Genomic DNA, 16,923 nt, shown 5'->3' on the forward strand with positions numbered 1-16,923 from the left:
GTGCTAAACTTTCTCCATTTGTAGACAGTCTGTCTTACTGTGGACACATGAACATCAAGGCTTTTGGAGATACTTTTGTAACCCTTTCCAGCTTCATGCAAGTCAACAATTCTTGATCGTAGGTCTTCTGAGAGCTCTTTTCTGCGAGGCATGGTTCACATCAGACAGTGCTTCTTGAAACAAGTAAACCCAAAACAGGTGTGTGTTTTTTAAGGGCAGGACAGCTGTCAGCAACACATCCAATATCATCACACTGATTGGAGTCAAGGTTGGCTCACTCCTGGCTCCAATTAGCTCTGGGAGAAGTCATTAAGCTAGGGCCTCACATAATTTTTCCTCCCTGCACTGTGAATGTTTACATGTTATGTGCAATTAAACCATGGCAACATCTAATGTTTGTGTAGTATTATGTTCAGCAGACTGTGTTCTTCTATTGTTGTGACTTAGATGACGTTCAGAGCACATTTTATGCCCAATTCATGCAAAACTCCACGTAATCCTAAGGGGTTCACATACTTTTTCTTGCAACTGTATATCACCTTGCACATATTCCAGCCTGGTGTACAGTAACAAACATTTGCCGTAGCACAGGTAAACTCACAAAGCAAAAATGATTTGTAAAAATTGTTTTTTTTTCTGGCACATAAAAAAATCTTGACATATAAAGCTCTTCTGTTTCAGTTTACATTCACAAAAAGGCATGACTATGGTACAAGTGCGTCTTGCAAAAGCCTTCAATCCAACCAGTTAAATAGAATTAATAATTCTATGGAGCAATAAACCATTTTAAACAGAAAAATCAGATGCCCATCTAAACATGTTAGTGCAATCTCAGGAGCACGTAAGCAGAATTGTCCTGCTTTGGTGTCACATTTTTAACAATTAACAGCTTTCCTCTCTGGTCTCAGAAGGTAGCATCAGTCACAAAATGATAAAATACTGCTTGTCCATTGTGAATTACATTCCATTGTAAGCAGGTCCACCGCCTCCTTCTGGCACAACCCAGTTAATATTCTGACTTGGATCTTTAATGTCACATGTCTTGCAGTGGACACAGTTCTGTGCATTGATCTGCAACCGTGAGCCTTCACCCGATTCTAGCGGAACAAATTCATAAACACCTGTATAAAGAAAAAGATAATCTGTTAAGCTGTACAACTTGATAGTAACCATTTCTAGATGTCACCAGGAATCTCACACCATTTTATCCCTTCATAGTCCTCTACCCCAGCACATTATGATTTAAAACAGTTTACTTAGAAATGCCTTAAATACATTTCTTTCTCGTCTATTGAGGAACAAGAAGTCTTTAACCTTTGGGTTATACTGCCGGCTACAGGAGTACTGGATACTACAAAATAAATAAGCCAGCCCTGGATAACCCCAACTTTTTTTTTCATGTCCGAAGAGGATGGATGCGTTTTCTTTAGGTCTAATGGGAAGAGTCTCAAACCTAGTTTTACTAGCAATCTCTTTTCATGCCTGATGGTTCTGTACTTTGCTGCTAGAGCTGGTCTTTTTGATGTAGTTCATCCAGACATCCTGAGTCTAGCTTTTGGAGTACTGTGATTGAACCCTGCTGAAAGTTGTGAGAAGTTCACCTTTTTGGCAAAAATAATAAATGCACTTTTATTTGCAGGTAAAAAATGTGCATTTATTATTTTTGTCTACAGGAGCCTGGAAAGCATTGCACCAGTGATCAGTAGATCGCTGATGCCACGCAGGTCTTCTGCAGACCTGTCATATCATCTGCATGCCGTACGGGATGCATCCTGAAAGTTCACTGAAAACTACAAGCTGACAGCTGCTAAGGCTGCTGGGACTTGTAGGCACTCATTCACAGACCTCTGTAAATGAGTGATGCGGCTACGTGGGCGGAGCCCCTGAACGGCCATGCTGTTTTCAAATCTGACAGATAGTACGGGGAAACTTCTCCTGTACTACCTGTCTGAGGGAGGGGGGCAGCAGGTGTGGCTGCAGCTATGGGAACATGTTACATATTCCAACCTAAAAACGGGTGAAACATGTAGCATGTTCCCAAACGTGAACATATCCTTAAGTGAAGCAGTACTTTCCAGATCCAGTTCCGCTGGCATTGCCTCAGTGCTTCCCCTCACGCTGTGAATAGGCTAATTGAGCTGAGCACTGGGACGCACCTCGTTTGCTTTTACAGCTTATAGCCTTTAAAATACCCACTTTCTGCCAGTTCTGCAGAACAGGTTGGTGTGAGGGTCTGAGCACCTACATCGTCCAGGAGGTGAAGTGGCCCACATCCATGCACTCTTCCCTGTTATTCTGCATCTGGGAAGCTTCTCTCTATTGTTGCTCCTGCATGGCAAAAAGCCACTCCAATCTTCTGTCCTTTTCAGCCGCCTGCCTACTGTGGCCCACAGTCACCTCTGGCCATTCGACCCTCACCTGCTACCAGCTGTTTGGGTTTTGTAAGTAACTGAGGACTTTCCTTGTGCTTAAAGTGTTACTAAACCCACAACAGTAAAATCAGTCTGTATATGCAGTAAAGCATGCTTGTTATAGTCACTGTGAACCTAAGAGGTTAATCCTCTGCATTGTATAAAAAGGCTGTTTGATCCTGACTTCTCTGCTCCTCCTCTTGTTCAAATGTCCACGTCTTATCAGGACTGAACCGTAGCCAATCAGCACTGTCCAGACAGAGGTCAGGGGTCCTGCATCCTCCTAGAGAAGAAAGAAAACCACCTACAAGCTTTAACATGTGCTCTACTGAACACTGAGAGAAGTCACAAGATTGCTCCAACTGCTGATGAGAAAATGTATTTAGCAGTTTATATTTACTAAAATAATAGGACTTCCATGTTCTGTGGACTGTGGGAGACCAAATATAGTGAATGCAGGGTCCGGGGTTTAGTAACATTTTAAGTGTTACATTGCCTAACTGTCATGTGTGATTTTAGATGGGGTGGGGGAAAGGGATGGCAGTCTTGCTGTACTGGGTGCTTCCAGCTCACACTCTGCTAAAGACGCTGATGCTGCTTGAAGCATAACCACCAGTGCAGTTGATCTCTGCAGCCTGGAATCATGTTACCTTCTTCTCCCTCATCTTTCCTAGCTCTGTTGGATGTGGACAGCTCCTCCCCTCATGCAAGACGTTATGGCAAAAATCCCCAGAAGCCCTTAACTGCAGAATGCACAAGTTTGCGCTCATGCCTTTCCCTGCAGTTTGTGTATGTGATCTGCCTATGGCCAACAGCTTCTGAGACTGATTCCGAGTCAATCCGGGCTTGCTTTAGAATGTCAGTTTTCTGAAATAACTCCCAACATGAAATTCTACCAAACCCTTAGACAAACCTTCCCTGACATGTAGGTGTACCTCCAGCTCCAAAGTGGATGATGTGCGATGTTAGCCTTTGTGCTTGGGTGCAGGAAGCAGTTTCCTGGAGCTACAAGCTGGAATTTCACCCCCCAGTCCTCTACTTGTTTTCTCATTTCCAACCTTTTTGTGTCTACACAGAACTGCAGATCTCCATGTAGCCCTTTTGGGTGTCATCGCCCTAGTTTCTGTGGTAAAAAAAAGCTTCAGGGGTTTTATTCCATCTGGTTTATGGTTCCTAACCCAAAAGAGCACAGATATTCTGCATGTAATCCACCAGGTTTGTCATCTCCTCCCTGGAAATTCCTGGCTTATGTGAACATCAACATACCTACATGTCCCCATTCTTCCAAAGCACCAGCATTTCCTAAGCCTTGCTGTGAGCACTCTACATTTTCAGTGTGTGGCCCTGTTATGTCAGCCCTTCATCTGCATCCTGGGTGTTCACAAAGGTGCTGGCCCCATTACTAGCCCTACTGTGCTCTTGTGGCATATTTAGCCAGCGGGTGCAGGCTCTTTCAGACAATGTAGCCTTGACTGTACAGACATTACAATGGTTTCCATGGATCCTGAACCTTCATAAATCAGGAGAACGGTACTTGCCTGACTGCACTGTACGAAGTGTAAAGTTTGGTGGAGGGGTGATTATGGTGTGAGGTTGTTTTTCAGGGGTTGGGCTTGGCCCCTTAGTTCCAGTGAAGGAAAATCTTAAGGTGTCAGCATACCAAGACATTTGGGACAATTTTATGCTCACAACTTTGTGGGAACAGTTTGAAGATGGCCCCTTCCTGATTCCAACATGATTGCGCACCAGTGCACAAAGCAAGATCCATAAAGACATGGATGAGCGAGTTTGGGATGGAGGAACTTGACTGGCCTGCACTTCAACCTGATAAACACCTTTGGGATGAATCAGAGCAGAGACTGTGAGCCAGGCCTTCTCGTCCAACATCAGTGCCTGACCTCACCAATGCACCTCTGGAAGAATGGTCAAACATTCCTATAGACACTCCTAAACCTTGTGGACAGCCTTCCCAGAAGAGTTGAAGCGGTTATAGCTGCAAAGGGTGGGTCAACTCAATATTGAACCCTACGGACCAAGACTGGGATACCATTCAAATTCATGCGTGTGTAAAGGCACAATACTTTTGGCAATATAGTGTATATTTTTTTTAATTCTAAGAGAAGGACAAATGTTAGGGATTTTTTTGTGAGGACTTAGGAAGAGTGCAATTTCTCTTTAAACACAGACTTGCTTTTTTTTTTTTCATTTACAACAAGCTACTTACCTGCAGGACAGAATCTCTGCTCTGGGCCATCATATACAGCTAAGTTCTTATTCACCGGTACACTGTCATTTCGTAGTGTCAGGTGTGCTGGTTGATCGTGCTCATGATTAGTACCACTCAGTGCCACAGATGACAGCAGGTCAAAACTTATTTTCCCGTCAGGTTTAGGGTACTCAATAGGAGTGCAATCCTTAGCTGGCTTGAGCTGATTACAATCTAAACCTGGTGAGAAATTAAAAAATAATAAACACGTGCAAGGAAATAATTACTGTAGAACTTTAGTGGCCCGCAGTTTTTTTCTGTGTCAGGTAAAATTTGGAGGAATTGGATAGCTACCTGGTTTGCAGTTACTGGAAATAAGAAAATCTTAACAACAGAAACATGAAAATAAGTAAAAAATCTTTCTCGAGTATTAAAGGAAACCTGTGAATGAAATGCAGGGGCTCTCATTGCTGACCTCCCCTTAAGACTACTCAGTTACATGAAGCATGAAGAGAGGAAAGTCAGACTGATGTCAAAACTTCTGATCTGCATACTTGTTCTTGGTCAGTGCATCAGAAAGTACTGAGACAGGAGATCAAAAATGACAGCCAAGCAACTAGTATTTTCAGAAGAAAAAGGCAGCAATGGCAGCCTCCTTAGACTCTCTTTACAGTTTTTCTTTAAGCTATCTAAAATGATGTTTCTGCAGTTAGTAGGTAAACGTAATTATTCTAAGTGAAATATGGGGGCTGCTATCAGAGTTTTTCCTTGTGAAGTTGCTACCGTGACTATGCTACTACACCTCCACCTTCATTAGTTAAAACCATTGACCCAGAACAACAATGCATTTGAAGACAGTGGACCTTTCCTAACTTTCTTGATCTGAATACTTGTCGTACATCAGCAATTCAGAAAAGTATAATAAGCTAGTGGGTCAGCAAAACAGTCAAGTAACTAGCATTTTCAGAAAGAGGTCAGCAGCCCAGCCATTTTATTCATGACAGGTAAAAACTGAACTTTGGATAAAAGGGTTTTGGTAGTGACCTTCATTGTTTTCACACAATTACCTTTATGTGTAAGTGTCCAAGGCTCTTTCCCTCTTAGTATCCAGTAGAAAATGCCAGTGTAGACCATGCCACCATACAATCCAAAAATGCTGTGGCAGGAAGGTCTAATATTTCTCACTGAGTAGAGCTCCTTCCAGACCCATGACTTCCTTAGGTTCTCTTCATACTCTGGAACACTGAGCCCTAAATCCCAAGAATAAAGCAAATATACAGCTATTTCTAGATTATGTGGCACAGCCTCACAAATGCATTTTTATTAGTCAAGTTACACAATTAAAAATGATCTAAGGACCAGTACTAAATAAACTGGAAAAGAATGCAATAAACAGAATTAAAAAGTATTGAGTTTTCAAACCTTGAGTACTTGACTGGAGGTTTTCATCTGTCAGATGTTTAAAGATGGATTCTGCGGCCAGCATACCACTCTTCATTGCTGTATGAGTACCTTTAATCTTCGGTACATTCATGAACCCAGGACTGCAACCAACCATCACACCACCAGGGAATGTCAGTTTTGGTAAAGACTAGAAATGAAAAGCATATATACAGTATGTCTAAAAATTAGGATTTATTTCTCTCACCAGCTTTGGATGTCTTAAGTGGAACAGTTTTTTTTTTCAGCTGTGCGGTTTTCAATTATTATTGTACCATTTATGGTAAAGTACTATTGAAACTGACATATTTAATAAAGAGTTTCCCTCTAGCGGTCATATGCATGTCTGGAAAGCATTCACTGCGGTAAAAGTTATTATTTCCTATATTTGACAAGCCTTTACTGTACATTTAATGACACCAAGTACACTATAACTACACATGCCTTATAACTGCTTAAAGACCGCCCTATAGCAGATGTACTGCTACAGGGTGCCACCTGTGTGCAAAATCACGTGTATATATACACGATTTTGCATTGCTGGGTAGGGGGTGTGCGTGAGCCACGTACGCACCCTACCCGCGCCACCATTTGCAGCTACAGGTGTCATTCACCGGGTCCCGGCCGGTAATTACCCGCCGGCGCCTGATGATTACCAACAATCACTTACAAACAGTCTTCCTCCATGTCAGCTCGAGCGCACTGCTCAGGATGGCTGTGCACAGCACAACCATCCCGTTCAGTGTGCTTACAGTAAAGAACACACCCCTGCCCCCTAGTAAAACATTCCCAGCACATAGTTAATCCTTTGATTAACCCTCACATTAACCCCTTCCTGCCCAGTGCCATTAGTATAGTGTCAGTGCTTTTTTTTTTTTTTTAGCACTGATCACTGTATTGGTGGCACTGGGGATGACAGTGGCACCAAGTTAATTCCCCCCCCCCCCCAGTGTCAGAATGTCCGCTGCAGTTCTGCTAAAAGTCGCTCATCGCCGCCATTACTAGTAGAAAAAAAAAAATCCCAGTATCTATACAGCCATTTGTAAACGCTATAACTTTCACGTAAACCAATTAATTTACACGTATTGGGAATTTTTTTTAGCAAAGACATGTTGCAGAATACATTTTGGTCTAAATTTATGATGAAATTTGATTATTACTGGACATGTTTTATAGCAAAAAGTCCAAAATATTGTTTTTTCTCAAAATTGTTGGTCTTTTTTTGCTTATAGCACAAAAAATAAAAAATTCCACAGGCGATCACATACCGCCAAAATAAAGTTCAATTCATGAGAAAAAAGGACATAAATTTCATTTGGGTGCAGCATTGCATAACCACGCAATTGTCCATTAAAATAACGCAGCGCAGCAACGCAAAAAATGGCCTGGTCATGAAGGGGGAGGGGGGGTAAATCCTCAGGAGGGCAAGTGGTTAATGACTGCTGAGATAAAATTAAGTTAGCATTTTTGGCTGTTTATGGTTTTGCGAGAGATGGACCATACTTTCCAAAAGTAGAAACATTTTTGCACGCTAGTAGCATACAGCTATTTACAAAGTATAACTTGCAGACTTATGGGATCGGGGAGATGTTTTTTCCACTAAAGCTATTGGGAATATAGGCCTAAGCTGCCTACATGCAAGGAACTAAAGGCTGCAGGGAGCCAGTTATAGTTAGGCCTCATGCACTCAGGGTGTCAGTTTTAGCCACTCTTAACATCAGAACTCCTGGCAGGAGAAAAGATGCATATAAATGCAGTAAAAAAATGCATATTGTACATGTTTAGGCTGTCAACTGTTTGAGCGTTAATGGATTCCACTGGCCAAAATATTAACTTATTCTGACCACTGGAATGCATTCACACTCAAATACTAGACACGTCTAGCATGTAGGCTAGTTAAGCGTTTGTTTTGCTCTTCAGCCCCTTTACTGAGTACACCTTTGGTAGGTTTTTCTTTTCCAAGCCTGTAAATACTCTTCTTCTAATGCACCTGTAAACAATAATATGTGCATGGACACATAGGCTTACACAAAGGTGCTTTTACAGGCTAAAAAAAAAAAAAAAAAAAAGCCTCTAAAAGCGGTGTTTTTTTTAAGCCCAGTGTATGAGGTCTCATGAAACACTGCATTTACTGCAGAGCATGAAACCTTTATTGTTCCATTCCTTAACCGTTTCAATACCGTGCAATTTTACACCTTCCTGCCCAGGCCAGTTTTCAGGTTTCAGCGCTCTCACACTTTGAATGACAATTGCGCGGTCATACAACATTGTACCCAAACTAAAATTTGATAATTTTTTTCACTCAACTAGAGCTTTCTTTTGGTGGTATTTAATCACCGCTGGGGTTTTTATTTTTTGCTAAATTAACAAAAAAAGACCAAAAATTTGGAAAAAAAAACACATTTTTCTTTGTTTCTGTTATAAAAGTTTACAAATAAATAATTGTTCTTCATAAATTTAGGCCGAGATGTATTCTGCTACATGTCTTTGGTGAAAATAACCCAAATTAGGATGTATTTTTTAGTTTGTAGGAAAGTTATAGAGTTCACAAACTATGGTATAGATCTGAATATTGATCAATCCTGAAGTACTGACAGCCAATCTAATTTCTTGAGGTCCAAGAATGTCAGAATAGTACAGATATCCCCCAAATGACCCCTTTTTGCAGAGTAGACAGTCCGACGTACTTCATAAGAGGCATGGCGAGTTTTTTGAAGTTGTATTTTTTTGTCATAATTTTTCGGAAAATGAAAAAATTAAAAAAATTATTTTCACTATTTTTTTTACATACTGTCACCAGTGCAGTACAGCGTCATCATATAACTGGCATGGCGGTGAGCAGCGACACTGACTGGTGACAGTATGAAAAAAAAAAAAAATTTTTTTATTTTTTTATTATATTTAATTTTTTATTACTTTTTTTTATTTTTTTTAAGATTTTTTTTCATATTTTACTATGACCAAAATAGTACAATGTTACCATAGTAACACTGTACTACTTTGGGGAAGTGATCAGTATTTTTTTTTTTTTTTTACACAATTTGCTTATAGCAAAGAATTACTTTGCTATAAGCAAGCATTTACCTGAATGAAATCGATTCATTCAGCTTTTTTTTTTTTTTTTTTTTTTTGTGCTTAGCTGTGATTTGGTCACAGCCAATCACATGACATGTGCATGTGATTAGCTGTGACCATTCACAGCTAGGCACTAGTATACAATGGATGGCATCATGAATGAAGCCATCCATTGTATACAACTGTCATGTGACCTGCTGTGATTGGTCACAGCAGGTCACATGGTACCGGCAACGGGAGCCGGTACTCGGATCTGTCATCGGCCGTGTCCGAGGTGCACGGGCGGTGACAGATCGCACTGCTGCGTCGCTCTGCAACCGCGCAAACCGCGCATGTGCGGGAGCACGCCAAATGGCGTGCACCCGGAAAGCTGCAGCGCTTTTCAAGCCGCCAAACGGCTATTGGCCGGACGGGTAATGGTTAAGGCACCTTATGTACTCCTAAAATCTAATCCACATCACCTCAATGCCAATCAAAACCAGTTAATTACATTGTCCATCCCCTCTCTGTTTGCTAATGGAGTCCACCTTCCCAAGAAAAGCTACCCAAATACCAACCTTTATCAAAGTCTTCATTTGCCTACCCCTCCCACCAATGGTCCCACCACACAGAAAAGAGTGAAGTTACCTGGAATCCACCTTCATTAAGTGCTCGCGCTCCATAAGCAATCCTTGTTCCACCTTCCAGAGTAGGGGCCACACTGGGGTGATGTTTCCATCTTTGAAATTCTCTGAAGGGGCTCAGATATGGATTCTGATAATCTAGACCAACCTGAAAAAAACCCAATTACATAGGACGCCAATCTTAGCAAAACTACAATGTACTGTAGTTGTCACATTACAATTGGTGTGTGTGTGTGTGTGGTTTGTAAAGCAAAATTTGTAACCTATAAGCATTGGCACATGTAACAGTCTCCCAATTATCCAGGAAAATGTTTCTAGGAGAAACATTGAGTCTGCTGTTGCTGACTTATCATTCCGTAAATGCTAGTTGCCTCATGGTCATGCCAACCCTCTGACTTCAATATCCCAGGACACAAACCTTACACTTACTTTTTGATATTAATACTTGTTCCAGGTCAGCGACTCAAACTGAAGTGTCTGAGCAACTAGTATATTCAAAAGAAGGTCAATACTGGTAGCCTCCATCTCTCTCTAAGAAAGGGTTTACTTTTACTTGTACAATTTACCTTGGCACCATCCCCCTGCAAGTCCCTGAACATCATCAGCTGGGAGATGAGACATTGCTGTATAGCAGTCACACAATTTCAAGTGCTGTAAACCTGTCAATTTAATGTGGAACGTAATGGCTCTGAAATTACCACCTCCTGCCCCTCTTCCACACTACCATTCCTTTTAAACATTGTGTGTGCTGATGCACCACTGGTCTTTTCCAGGAATTTGGGAACTGGCAGAGACCGGCAGCAGACTGCAGCATGTACGCACAAACGCTGCCAGCTTCTAGTCGATGGGCACTTTAGTGCCCTACAGCATTTTGTGCATGCACAAATGTCACAAACGTACAGCTTTGTAGCACACTGCCTCTTGGGTTAGCTATGATGTAGCAATCCCAGGAAGCAGCGGGGCCTGATGTAGGCCTGATACCCAAAATCAACAAAATGGTAAAAAGAAAACAAAACAAAAAAAAAGAAAATACATATTTACAGCATTTGTGTAAGAGGGAGGGGGTAGGGACAAAAAATTACATTATTGTTTAGATGAGTTAAGTTCCACTTTAAGCCGTCTGGTTGGAGGAGAGAACACAGAGTTGCCACCATTAGTGAACTGATGAGCGTTTCTATGCAATCAGTCCTGACCAAGCTGTATTGCTTTGATTGAAGTAGTGAAAAGTGAATGGTCTGGATCTTGGTGTAGTGTCTGGATGAGTTTTCCTGATTAGAAAACTGGCTATGAAGAATTGTAGTTTCTTCTTTTTGGAAGGTAAAAAAAAAAACAGTTCATCTGTCTGTATGTCTCCTTTTACACTTTAAGCAAACATAATAGTATTCTAAGTGAAATAATAAACCAAGTATACTGTGCATGGTTCATTTTTGTAAATCTTTCACTACAATAGCCACTGCAGCTCCTTTGAACAGGATTCTAAGAAAGACGGCAATTTAAATACAGGTGAAACTCGAACAATTAGAATATATTTATTTCAGTAATGCAACTTAAAAGGTGAAACTAATATATGAGATAGACTCATTACATGCAAAGCAAGATAGTTCAAGCCATGATTTGTCACAATTGTGATGATTATGGCTTACAGCTCATAAAAACCCCAAATCCACAATCTCAGAAAATTAGAATATTGTGAAAAGGTGCAATATTCTCGGCTCAAAGTGTCCCACTCTAATCAGCTAATTAAGCCATAACACCTGCAAAGGGTTCCTGAGCCTTTAAATGGTCTCTCAGTCTGGTTTAGTAGGAATCACAATCATGGGAAAGACTGCTGACCTGACAGTTGTTCAGAAAACCATCATTGACACCCTCCATAAGGAGGGAAAGCCTCAAAAGGCGATTGCAAAAGAAGTTGGATTTTCCCAAAGTGATGTATCAACGCACATTAATAGAATGTTACAGTGGGGATCGAAAGTTTGGGCACCCCAGCTAAAAATTTGTATTAATGTGCATAAAGAAACCAAGGAAAGATGGAAAAATCTCCAAAAGGCATCAAATTACAGATTAGACAATTCTTATAATATGTCAACAAAAGTTAGATTTTATTTCCATCATTTACACTTTCAAAATAACAGAAAACAAAAAAATGGCGTCTGCAAAAGTTTGGGCACCCTGCAGAATTTATAGCATGCACTGCCCCCTTTGCAAAGCTGAGACCTGCCAGTGTCATGGATTGTTCTCAATCATTGTCTGGGAAGACCAGGTGATGTCAAGCTCAAAGGTTTTAAATGCCCAGACTCATCTGACCTTGCCCCAACAATCAGAACCATGGGTTCTTCTAAGCAGTTGTCTAGAAAACTGAAACTGAAAAGTAGTTGACGCTCACAAAGCTGGAGAAGGCTATAAGAAGATAGCAAAGCGTTTTTAGATGTCAATATCCTCTGTTCGGAATGTAATTAAGAAATGGCAGTCATCAGGAACAGTGGAAGTTAAAGCAAGATCTGGAAGACCAAGAAAAATATCAGACAGAACAGCTCGCAGGATTGTGAGAAAAACAATTCAAAACCCACGTTTGACTGCACGATCCCTCCAGAAAGATTTGGCAGACACTGGAGTTGTGGTACACTATTCCACTATACTTGTACAAATATGGTCTTCATGGAAGAGTCATCAGAAGAAAACCTCTTTTACGTTCTCACCACAAAAATCATTGTTTGAACTTTGCAAATGAACATATAGACAAGCCTGATGCATTTTGGAAACAAGTTCTGTGGACCGATGAGGTTAAAATTGAACTTTTTGGCCGGAATGAGCAAAGGTATGTTTGGAGAAGAAGGGGCACAGAATTTAATGAAAAGAACCTCTGTCCAACTGTTAAGCATGGGGTTGGATCAATCATGCTTTGGGGTTGTGTTGCACCCAGTGGCACAGGGAACATCTCACGAGTAGAAGGAAAAATGGATTCAATAAAATTTCAGCAAATTTTGGATAGTAACTTGATGCCATCTGTGAAAAAGCTGAAGTTAAAGAGAGGATGGCTTCTACAAATGGATAATGATCCTAAACACACCTCGAAATCCACGGGGGATTACATCAAGAGGCCGAAACTGAAGGTTTTGCCATGGCCTTCACAATCTCCTGACCTCAACATAATTGAAAATCTATGGATAGCCCTTAAAAGAGCAGTGCGTGACAGACAGCCCAGAAAGCTCAAAGAACTGGAAGACTTTTGTAAGGAAGAATGGGCAAAGATACCTCAAACAAGAAAGACTCTTGGCTGGCTACTAAAAGCGTTTACAAGCTGTGATACTTGCCAAAGGGGGCAGTACAAGATATTAACTCTGCAGGGTGCCCAAACTTTTGCAGACGCCATTTTTTTGTTTTCTGTTATTTTGAAAGTGTAAATGATGGAAATAAAATCTAACTTTTGTTGACATATTATAAGAAAGTCTAATCTGTAATTTGATGCCTTTTGGAGATTTTTCCATCTTTCCTTGGCTTCTTTATGCACATTAATACAAATTTTTAGCTGGGGTGCCCAAACTTTCGATCCCCACTGTATGTGGAAGAAAAAAGTGTGGAAGAAAAAGGTGCACAAGCAGCAGGGAAGACCGCGGCCTGGAGAGGATTGTCAGGAAAAGGCCATTCAAAAGTGTTGGGGACTTTCACAAGGAGTGGACTGAGGCTGGAGTCAGTGTATCAAGAGCCACCACACACAGACGGATCCTGGACATGGGCTTTAAATGTCGTTTTCCTCTTGTCAAGCCGCTCCTGAATAACAAACAACATCAGAAGCGTCTTACCTGGGCTAAAGAAAAACAGACCTGGTCTGTTGCTCAGTGGTCCAAAGTCCTCTTTTCTGATGAGAGCAACTTTTGCATCTCATTTGGAAACCAAGGACCCAGAGTATGGAGGAAGAATGGAGAGGCACACACTGCAAGATGCTTGAAGTCCAGTGGGAGGTTTCCACAGTCTGTGTTGATTTGGGGAGCCATGTCATCTGCTGGTGTTGGTCCACTATGCTTCATTAAGTCCAGGGTCAACGCAGCTGTCTACCAGGAGATTTTGGAGCACTTCATGCTTCCTTCCGCAGACGAGCTTTATGGGGATGCCGACTTCATTTTCCAGGAGGACTTGGCACCTACCCACACTGCCAAAAGCACCAAAACCTGGTTCAATGACCGTGGGATTACTGTGCTTGATTGGCCAGCAAACTCGCCTGACCTGAACCCCATAGAGAATCTATGGGGCATTGCCAAGAGAAAGATGAGAGACATGAGACCGAACAATGCAGAAGAGCTGAAGGCCGCTATTGAAGCATTCTGGTCTTCCATAACACCTCAGCAGTGCCACAGGCTGATAGCTTCCATGTCACGCCGCATTGAGGCAGTCATTGCTGCAAAAGGGGCTCAAACCAAGTACTGAGTACATATGCATGCTTATACTTTTCAGAGGTCTGATATTGTTCTATGTACAATCCTTGTTTTATTGATTGCATGTACTATTGTAATTTTCTGAGATTGTGGATTTGGGGTTTTCTTTTTTTTTTTTTTTTAATTTAAATATTTATTAGTTTTTCATATTATTACAAAAATCCATAAAAAGAGACACAAATACATATAAATATCCATACATTTCTACTCTGTCCCTTCTATTTACCTCTTTTCTATTCTCTTCCCTCCCAACCCACCATTTCCCCCCTTCCCCCCCCCCTCCCCTCTGCAAGATCTCCAATCTCTCTAGGCCCAATAACTTCGAATAACTTCCTAGATTAGAGTTTTCTATATTTCTCTTTCAATCCCGATTTTTCCCATCGTGAATAGTATATTTTCATCCTATCTTCCTGAATATGATAAGATTTTTCCATTCTGCTAATCTGGTTTACCCTATTGATCCAATCCTCCTCCGTTGGTATCTCTACCTTCCGCCAATACTTGGGGATCAACCCTTTTGCAGCACTTAAGTAGTACCATACACCTGATTCCTTATATTTATTTACTGTTGTCTCAACACTATGTAGGAGACAAATGGTTGGGTCTAATCCTATGTCATTTCCAGTTATTTTTTCTATTAATTTGACTATTGTCTTCCAGTAAACCTGAATTTTTGGACATTGCCACCATATGTGAAACACCGTGCCCTCTTCCCCGCATCCTCTCCAACACATGTTTGAATTCTCCCCCCTCATCCTGTGCTCAGTGCTCGGTGTGATATGCCATCGTTTCAAACATTTATAGTTAATCTCAACGTCTCTCATACTAACATTCTCGTGAACTAGTCTAAATATCTTATTCTGTTGATCTTCATCTATCACCACCTCCATATCTCTTTCCCAATTTACTATAAAAATTAACTTTGTGTCTAGTTCTGTGAGTATTCTATACATTTTTGTAACTCCGTGTTTCCCATCTCTACGTGTTTCTAATAGCCTTTCAAACATGTTCCATTCCTTTTTTAATCTCAAGGGTTTTGGGAGAGTTCCTATAAAACATTTTAATTGATGATATTTCCACTCATCTATTTTAGTAAACATATCTCCTCCCATCTCTTTTAATTCTTTAAATGTTCTCAATTCCCTCTCTACCAATACGTCTCTCAATTGGATATCTTCCTTTTTAATCCATCTCCCTGATATCTCATCTTTTCCCGGAGGGAAGAATTCCGTGTTTGCAAGAGGCATTAATATAGAGTTGAATTCCCATTTCATGTGTTTATGTAAGTTGTCCCATATCCTTAAGACAATTAAAGTGTAGGTGCTTGTGCCCTCTTTGGTTCTTCTATAATGTGCTGGAACCCATATCTTGCTCAAATTAATTCCACTCAGATCATTCTCTATTTTTACCCAACTTTTCCCCTTATGATTAAAAGTCCAATCATAAATTCTTGCTAACATTACTGCTTTGTAGTATCTCTTGACATCAGGTAGTCCCATCCCCCCTTTCTCTTAAGTCCTACTTAGTGTTTCATATGATACTCTTGGTTTTTTATTCCTCCATATATATCTTGTTAACATTTTTCTCATTATCTTAAAAAACACCTCTGGGAGTTTGATCGGGATCATTTGAAATCTATAGAGTATTTTAGGTATAATTACCATTTTAATTAGGTTCATACGTCCTAACCATGATGGATTTCCTTCTTCTAATCTTTTTAGTTCGTCCTTAATCTCATTTATCAGAGAAATATAGTTTAATCTATACAGTTGTTTATATGAGGTAGCGAGTTTTATGCCTAGGTATTTTATATCTTTTTCTCTCCAAATAAAGGGGAATTCTTTTTGTAGTTTTTCTTTTTCGCTCTTTGGTATATTAATGTTCAAAATCTCAGTTTTTGTTGGATTAATTTTTAGATTAGATAGTTCCCCATATTCCTTCAGAATCTTCATTATATTTGGTAATGTTATTCGGGGTTTGCCTACATAAAACAGTAGGTCGTCCGCAAAGGCCGCTACTTTATGTTCTATATTTTCTATCTGGATTCCCTTTACCGCTCCACTATTCCTTATTATTGATAGCAGGGGTTCCAATGTCAATACATACAGCAAGGGGGACAATGGACATCCTTGCCTTGTTCCATTGGACATCCCAATGGATTCCGACCTCTCCCCATTTACCGTGATGATTGCGGTGGGCTCCTAGTTTACCTATCCATTCTCGCATTCTCTCTCCAATCCCCAACCCTTCCAAGTTGTCTATCATAAAGCCCCAGTCCACTCTATCAAACGCCTTTTCGGCATCAATTGACAAGAGCACCACCGGGGTTTTCCCTTTTCTACTTTTCTGGATAAGCATCAGAGTTCTCAAGCCATTATCTCTACCCTCTCTCCCCTGGACAAAGCCCACCTGGTCTCCATGGATCCATTCGGGCATTAGATCTTTCAGCCTGTTTGCTAGGACCTTTGCGTACAACTTAGTATCTGTATTTAATAGTGAAATTGGTCTGTAGCTAGAGCACTGAGAGGGATCTTTTCCCTCCTTGTGGATGAGAACTACCTGGGCCTGAAGGGATTCCCTCCTCACCTCCATCCCGTCTCCCAAGTCATTCATATATTTCTTTAACTTTGGTAACAGTACTTCACTAAATTTTTTAGAGTACTTAACAGTATAACCATCCAGGCCTGGGCTTTTCCCTCCTCCTGTACTTCTTAATGCTACTTCTATTTCTTCCGGAG

At 40.8% G+C, this 16,923-nt stretch overlaps 1 protein-coding gene across 1 annotated transcript in view; it reads right to left on the bottom strand.

Annotated features, from left to right (window-relative positions):
• Positions 1-611: 611 nt before the first annotated feature.
• ETFDH (electron transfer flavoprotein dehydrogenase) overlaps positions 612-16,923 on the bottom strand; it is a 44,343-nt gene continuing 28,031 nt past the window's right edge. Inside the window, exons 9-13 of the mRNA XM_089670398.1 lie at positions 9,760-9,903; positions 6,040-6,208; positions 5,685-5,867; positions 4,636-4,857; positions 612-1,121 (exon numbers count right to left, since the gene is read on the bottom strand). Of these exons, the coding sequence (XP_089526524.1) occupies positions 958-1,121; positions 4,636-4,857; positions 5,685-5,867; positions 6,040-6,208; positions 9,760-9,903 (882 nt within the window). The 3' untranslated portion in view covers positions 612-957. The remainder of the gene's footprint in view (positions 1,122-4,635; positions 4,858-5,684; positions 5,868-6,039; positions 6,209-9,759; positions 9,904-16,923) is intronic.

This window comes from Staurois parvus, unplaced genomic scaffold (genome assembly GCF_062004578.1).
Source record: "Staurois parvus isolate SC_StPar_1 unplaced genomic scaffold, SC_StPar_1.0 ptg000090l, whole genome shotgun sequence".
Lineage (NCBI taxonomy): Eukaryota > Metazoa > Chordata > Amphibia > Anura > Ranidae > Staurois > Staurois parvus.